Here is an 8,162-nt window from a genome sequence, read left to right on the forward strand (position 1 = left end):
TTTTTAATTTGATTGATTAAATTTTAGATAAAATAATATTATCATTTTTTTTAAAATATTAATAAAATATTAATAATATTATTTATTAAGGATACTATTATAATTTAAATTCAATAATTTGATTGATATAAGATAAATAATTAATGATTTGATTGATGTGTGATAAATAATTAGTAGATGGATAAATAATATGACAAACCAAACGTGAGATTGAATAAGACAATAATATGGAAATAAATTATACATCAATCCAAATGTTACCTAAATATATTAACTCAAACATAGATTAAGCCCGATTTTTTGTCCAAGTATATTAGTTAAAGATGATCTTTATGTTAAATTTAAAGTTTTATTTTAAAGTTATGCATCATCTATTTTATTAATTAGCTCCATTCCATATTATCGAAAGAAAAAAATAAATCATATTATAAATTATTTAACTATCTTTATTACAAATATTTAGTATTTATATAAATTACAATTTATAATATGGTACTAACTAGCATATAACAACCAGTGATGTGTATGTGTATACTAATATACATATACATCTATTATTATATTGTTCAATTTTTTTAATAATTCAAAATTACCTTTTAATAACATACTTTTATATTTCTCAATACATTTTATATTTTCTCCCGCTATTTTAATTTTAAAATTTGAAGACTTTCATTTTAAATAAGTAAATTACTATTTTCTTTATTTTTCACGGACCACACACATCGTGTATGTCATGATATACTAGTATTAAGAATGAGCACGCCTTGCCCTCCAAGGAGTGTACGATTTGGTGAAGTGTGTGAGCGTTTGACTATTAATCAGGAGTTTGATTCTCAGTTCTCACTGTTAACACATTATGTCGCACAAGACTTTCAAGTACGATTTACTTGAGTAGCTTGGTTTGCAAACCATAGCATTTAGTCTAGGGATTTATCTAACATACATTGAAAAGTAACAATTACGGGTTCTCTTGATATAAAAAAATTGATCATGCCTCAATTGTCCATTTTGGCTTGGTTTTAAATATTTTTTTTTAATCATGCTCTTTATATTTTAAAATAATTATAAATTAATAACATAAACTTATGAAATATCAATATAAAATTTACAACTTAATTTCTATATATTTAAAATAGTTTATAAAGTTAAAAAAAAATGATTGCATGCATATCGGGAGTTCATTAAAATATATATGACTCTCCATCATTTTAATTGAATTAAAAAAAAAAACGACTTTTTTAATTGAGTCAAATATAGTGGACTTAAAAACATTTTAGTCATTTTCACTCTTAATTTTGTTTTAAAAAAAATTGACATCAACTTGTTTGAAATGGATGAGATCAAACTCATACACAATTTTACGTAAACTCATCTTACCACAAAGTCAATCTATCAATATTTAATCTTTTATGCGATAAATATATAAAACCATGAGAATTTTTGGGTTGAGTTTGAGTTTAGTTTTTTCATTGAGTCGAGTTTGAGTCTAATTTTTCATCACCGAGTCGATATTCGGGGTCGAGTTTTTATCACTGAATCGAGTTCGACTCTAATTTTTCATCACTGGTCGAGTTTGAGTTGAATATTTCATTTGAGTGAAGTTTGGGTGGAGTTTTTATACTTGCTTCGAGTTTTTCATTTGGGTAGAGTTTGAGTTGAGTTTTTATATTTGAATTGGGGTCGAGTTTGTCATCGTCGGATCAAGTTAGAGTTGAGTTTTCCATTTAGATAGAGTTAGAGTTGAGTTTTTTTATTTAGGTAGAGTTTAGATTAAGTTTTTTGTATTAGGATTGAATTTTTTATTTGATGGAGTATGAGTTGAATTTTTATATTTAAATTGAATTTTTATTTTAAGTTGAATTTTAAGAAAGACAAAATTATCTTTTTCCCTTTTATTAAATTAGAACAAACACCTCTCTCATTATGCCTGGGAAATGTAAAATGGCAACTGTATTTAAAACTTAAAAACCCTTCCCTCCCCCGTTCACCCCAAAATCTAGGGTTTCTTAAACCCACTCCAATTCACATAATTCCGGGGCGTCAACAATCACCATGTACCTGTACAGCCTAACACTTCAACAAGCCACAGGCATCATCTGTGCCATCAATGGAAGCTTCTCTGGCGGGAAATCGCAGGAAATTGTGGTGGCGCGTGGGAAAGTACTCGACCTCCTGCGACCCGACGACAATGGTAAGCTACAGTCTCTTCTATCTGTCGAAATTTTTGGCGCTATTCGCTCTTTATCTCAATTTCGCCTCACTGGAGCGCAAAAAGATTACATTGTTGTTGGCTCTGATTCTGGGCGCATCGTAATCCTTGAATACAACAAAGAGAAGAACGCATTTGATAAAATTCATCAGGAAACTTTTGGGAAATCTGGGTGCCGTAGAATTGTCCCTGGTCAGTATTCGGCCATTGACCCTAAGGGTAGAGCTGTGATGATTGGTGCTTGCGAGAAGCAGAAGCTTGTTTATGTTTTGAATAGGGATACAGTAGCTAGATTGACTATTTCATCACCTCTAGAGGCGCATAAGAGCCACACTATTTGTTATTCCATTTGCGGGGTGGATTGTGGGTTTGAAAACCCAGTCTTTGCAGCTATAGAATTGGATTATGCTGAGGCTGACCAGGACCCCACTGGTCAAGCGGCCAACGAGGCGCAGAAGCATTTGACTTTTTATGAGTTGGATTTGGGTCTTAACCATGTTTCAAGGAAATGGTCCGAACAGGTCGATAATGGTGCTAATATGCTTGTCACAGTGCCTGGTGGTGGGGATGGTCCAAGTGGTGTTCTTGTGTGTGCAGAGAATTTTGTCATATATAAGAATCAAGGGCATCCAGATGTCAGAGCGGTGATTCCGAGGCGTGAGGACTTACCAGCTGAGCGTGGGGTTTTGATCGTCTCAGCTGCTATGCATAAGCAGAAATCCATGTTTTTCTTCCTGTTGCAAACTGAGTATGGAGATATGTTTAAAGTGACGTTGGACCATGAGAATGACAGAGTAAAAGAGTTGAAGATAAAATATTTTGATACTATTCCTGTCACATCATCTTTGTGCGTCTTGAAGTCAGGGTTTCTATTTGCTGCATCTGAGTTTGGGAACCATGCTTTGTATCAATTTCAGGCGATAGGAGATGATCCTGATGTGGAGGCATCATCAGCTACACTGATGGAAACAGAAGAAGGTTTTCAGCCTGTGTTTTTCCAGCCTAGAAAACTGAAGAATCTACTTAGGATAGACCAAATTGAGAGTCTGATGCCAATGATGGATATGAAAGTCACTAATCTATTTGAGGAAGAAACTCCTCAGATATTCTCACTTTGTGGGCGGGGTCCTCGTTCATCACTCCGTGTTTTGAGACCTGGTTTGGCTATTAGTGAAATGGCAGTATCACAGTTGCCTGGTGTTCCAAGTGCTGTGTGGACTGTCAAAAAGAATGTCAATGATGAATTTGATGCCTATATTGTTGTTTCTTTTGCAAACGCCACTCTCGTGCTTTCCATTGGTGAGACTGTTGAAGAAGTAAGCGACAGTGGGTTTCTAGATACTACACCTTCTCTTGCTGTTTCTTTGATTGGCGACGATTCTTTGATGCAAGTGCATCCCAGTGGTATTAGGCATATCAGGGAAGATGGGCGTATTAATGAGTGGAGAACTCCAGGAAAGAGAACAATTGTTAAGGTTGGGTCTAACAGACTTCAAGTTGTCATTGCATTGAGTGGAGGGGAAATTATATATTTTGAAGTTGACATGACTGGTCAGTTGATGGAGGTTGAGAAGCATGAAATGTCAGGAGATGTTGCCTGTTTGGATATTTCTCCTATCCCTGAAGGAAGACAGAGATCACGGTTTCTTGCTGTTGGATCTTATGATAACACCATTCGCATTTTGTCTTTGGATCCTGACGACTGTATGCAGATACTAAGTTTGCAAAGTGTTTCATCACCTCCGGAATCTCTCCTATTTCTTGAAGTTCAGGCTTCTACTGGAGGTGATGATGGGGCTGACCACCCTGCAAGCCTCTTTTTGAATGCTGGTCTACAAAATGGAGTTTTATTCAGGACAGTAGTTGATATGGTGACTGGACAGCTGTCAGATGCCCGATCTCGTTTCTTAGGACTTAGAGCACCAAAGCTGTTTTCTATAATTGTGAGAGGACGGAGAGCTATGCTTTGCTTGTCAAGTAGACCTTGGCTAGGTTATATACACCAAGGACATTTCCTTCTCACACCATTGTCATATGAGACTCTCGAATATTCTGCTTCATTTTCATCGGATCAGTGTGCAGAAGGTGTTGTTGCTGTCGCTGGGGATGCATTAAGGATTTTTACTATTGAAAGACTTGGAGAATCTTTTAATGAAACAGCCATACCTTTGAGGTATACTCCTAGGAAATTTTTAGTTCAACCCAAAAGGAAGCTGTTGGTAATAATTGAGAGCGATCAGGGAGCATTCACTGCAGAAGAGCGTGAAGCTGCAAAAAAGGAGTCCTTCGAGTCTTCTGGAGTGGGGGAAAACGGAAACATAGAGCAGATGGAGAATGGTGATGATGAGGAAAACAATGATCCACTTTCTGATGAGCAGTATGGATATCCGAAGGCGGAAGCCGGAAAGTGGGTTTCTTGCATTAGAGTTCTGGATCCTAGGTCAGCTTTGACAACCTGTCTGCTAGAGCTTCAGGATAATGAAGCTGCGTTCAGCATGTGCTCTGTGAATTTCCACGATAAGGAATATGGAACACTTTTGGCTGTTGGAACGGCAAAAGGTCTTCAGTTTTGGCCCAAAAGATCCTTCGAGGCTGGATATATTCATGTATATAGGCTTAAAGAAGATGGAAAAGTCCTTGAGCTTTTGCACAAGACACAAGTGGACGGTATACCTCTCGCATTATGCCAATTCCAAGGAAGATTGCTCGCTGGGATTGGTCCTGTACTTAGATTGTATGATTTGGGGAAAAGGAGGTTGCTTAGAAAGTGTGAGAATAAATTATTCCCCAACACAATCACTTCCATCCAAACCTATCGCGACCGAATTTATGTGGGGGACATGCAAGAGGTATTTTCCTTGATTGCATAACTTCAAGCTAACATTTTGAATGCCACGAATGATCTTCTGATGCTGAATCTATTGTTTCTTCGTTTTGAGTAGTGACTGTATTTATATATGAGCTTGTAGTCTTTTTATTTTTTTGAGAAGTTCAATGACAGATGAACAGTTATTAGCTTAGGATGAAAAGAACTCTAGAACTTGCCGGTTAACAAAATATATTAACACAATTCAAATTTCTTGCAACTGCTCTGTTTTTAGTAAGATCTTCTCATATGAAATTTGGTGACTAATTGTTAATGTGGCATCATCCGCTGAATTATAGTTGAAACAGAATTTTTTGAAAGACGTTAATAAATGATAATATGATGCAGATACAATTCTGAAAACGAACATTTTGGTTTACCTTATCATTTGGTTAGTTTTTGGTTGGAGGGTTAGAGATGCTCTAGTACAAATAATTTATATATTTAGTATTTTAAAGATGAATCAAAGAACTGTAAAGGTAAATCCAATTCTATCATTACAAAACGATATCTTGCCTTATATTGTCAAATCGAGATTCAATACTAATCAAGTTGAATAAAAGAACCGATGGAAAGCAAAGAATTCTGATAGTTCATGGAATAAGAATCCACTGTACAAGTGTTATACTGTTCTTTTCTTTATTTTGTGGGCATTGATGTATAGTGCACTAATTTCCTACATAATTTATTTATCTTACCAATTTTTTTAAGATCACCCAGTAGCTTAAACCTTTTTTCACCAAATAGAAGCTCTTTGTGTGGGTCTGCGTTCGAGGTTGGGGGTGGAAGGTATAGTTTTCATTTTGATCTTTTGAGTTGTTCAACTGAGAATACCTATTAATGAGAAACTGTTTTAAGAAATGCTGTCCTAAATTTTTTCACTGTGTAGTTTGTGACAATGTCTACCCTCATGTCGGGCATGATTTTGAGCCTTTACATCTGGTAACCTGGTTCTGATTCCAAATCTAATAGTTCACAATATGCTAAGTTTGATCAGTGTCATCAATGTTATTTTTTTCCAACCTCTTATTCTAATTTCTAAGTGTTTATGATCTGATCCGGTTCAATTGTTTCAGTCGTTTCACTACTGCAAGTACAGACGTGATGAGAATCAGTTATATATATTTGCTGATGACTCTGTTCCAAGATGGCTTACTGCTGCTCAGCATATCGACTTCGACACCGTGGCTGGTGCAGACAAATTTGGAAATATCTACTTTGTCCGATTGCCACAGGATGTGTCTGATGAGATTGAAGAAGACCCCACTGGTGGTAAGATAAAGTGGGAACAGGGGAAGTTGAATGGAGCACCGAATAAAGTAGAGGAAATAGTTCAATTTCACATTGGTGATGTGGTAACTTGCTTGCAGAAAGCATCTCTGATTCCCGGAGGTGGAGAGTGCATCATATATGGGACTGTAATGGGTGGTTTGGGGGCATTCCTTCCATTTACATCACGTGATGATGTTGACTTCTTCTCTCATCTGGAGATGCACATGCGGCAGGAGCACCCACCTTTGTGTGGCAGAGACCATATTGCTTACAGATCATCCTATTTTCCCGTGAAGGTGGGGGTTCTTAATAGTGATTATCCATGAAAATGTGCTATGACTATACCCATGTTTCCAATTATTCTAATTTTCATTGATTTCTTTCCAATCCACACAAAATGTACCCAAATGTTTTTTGTTTCTGGGAAATGGTTGGTGGTCTGAGGGAAATTGGTATTAGGCACATGTGTATGCGGAGATGAACTGTTTGATCTTAGAGCTATAGATGGAGCTGATCGACTAGAATAGGGCCATACTGAGGAAGTTATAATTCGAAGTCTGGAGTCCTCGATTTCGGTTTTTAGGGCTCATTTATGAAATGAGTCGCACTAGGCTATGAGCTATGCAGTTAGTTATCCACATCAGTGACATGCATTTAGCTATATGACTGTTTGTCGAGTAACGAAACGTATCTGAAGTTGCATTCCAATCATTTAGCTAGTTGCAGTATCTGAAGTGTTTTGTTCTTTACTTCGTCTGCATTTGTTTTTTTCCTATTATATCTCCGCCAGTTGATAAGAGGAACATACGCCGCTCCACAGGGTTGCATAATTGCATTTTTTTTCAATATTATGTCTCAGTTGTTGACAGAATAAAGATGTGCAATTGCAGGATGTTATAGACGGAGATTTGTGTGAACAATTCCCAACCTTGCCCATGGATATGCAACGTAAAATTGCTGATGAGCTGGATAGAACTCCGGGGGAGATTTTAAAGAAACTGGAAGAAATAAGAAATAAGATCATTTAAGACGGTGCATTTCAGCAGTAAAATTCTGGATCCCTTTTGATACAATTATTGCCTTGATAATATTTTACACGTATGTTTTGCGAAACCCTGTATCTTTCCTGGTTCATTTACTCAGTTTTAACAGGATTATGGCCATCTCTTGTTCGTGTTCTGGTTCGTTGATTCGAAATGTTTTAATGACACGGTTTTGTTGATAAGTGATTTGATTTTAATGTACACAGGTCAATGTCTGTCTCTTCACTCGAATGCAACGGTTGGATGCAATCACTAGTCGCACTTCTCATCACGAGGCAACATGAGAGCAGTTGACCACCATTAAAATGGTCTCTCGTGGCTCAAATGTATGGTTAAAGTTTATCAGATGAAACAAACATGAATTTTGTGCTTCAGATTTCCAATTCCTGCCCCGTAAATTCTGAGAATCTGTTGTAGTTATCATGTAGGTGAAATAGTGGGTTCTATAATTATACTTATATCTATTGAATTTAGTTTGTCAAAAGTGTAGCTTGAAATTTTCTGTTTATCATGGATTATATCTTTTAGTTTTTCTCTCTTTTTTTCTTGGAATCTTGCTTCATTTTACAGCATACCTCATTTGGTAATCCGCTTGTTATGTAGTAATTTCAACAGATACGAAAATTCTATACCATTTAAATAGAAAGCATATCCGAGTATACATATTTTTACAGACAAAGAGGTATAACATCCAGGGAATGTATATTAGTTTTGCTTATCATATGTCAACGAGCTAATACATCCGCAACTCGATTTATTTTATGTACTC

At 36.2% G+C, this 8,162-nt stretch overlaps 1 protein-coding gene across 2 annotated transcripts; it reads left to right on the forward strand.

Moving 5' to 3' along the window:
- Positions 1–1,915: 1,915 nt before the first annotated feature.
- Positions 1,916–7,927, forward strand: LOC142551389 (spliceosome-associated protein 130 A-like). 2 transcript variants are annotated; one of them, XR_012821570.1, is made up of 4 exons: positions 1,916–5,061; positions 6,155–6,646; positions 7,241–7,448; positions 7,600–7,927. XR_012821570.1 is itself a non-coding variant. In XM_075660605.1 (4 exons), the coding sequence occupies exons 1-3, from the start codon at positions 2,056–2,058 to the stop codon at positions 7,376–7,378; spliced, it is 3,636 nt and encodes a 1,211-aa protein (XP_075516720.1). In that variant the 5' UTR covers positions 1,917–2,055; the 3' UTR covers positions 7,379–7,395; positions 7,600–7,927. The 2 variants fall into 2 exon arrangements, 1 of the variants encoding a protein (XP_075516720.1); XM_075660605.1 differs by having other exon boundaries at positions 1,917–5,061; positions 7,241–7,395.
- The last annotated feature ends 235 nt before the right edge of the window (positions 7,928–8,162 follow it).

This window comes from Primulina tabacum, chromosome 7 (assembly GCF_025594145.1).
Source record: "Primulina tabacum isolate GXHZ01 chromosome 7, ASM2559414v2, whole genome shotgun sequence".
Classification (NCBI taxonomy): Eukaryota; Viridiplantae; Streptophyta; class Magnoliopsida; order Lamiales; family Gesneriaceae; genus Primulina; species Primulina tabacum.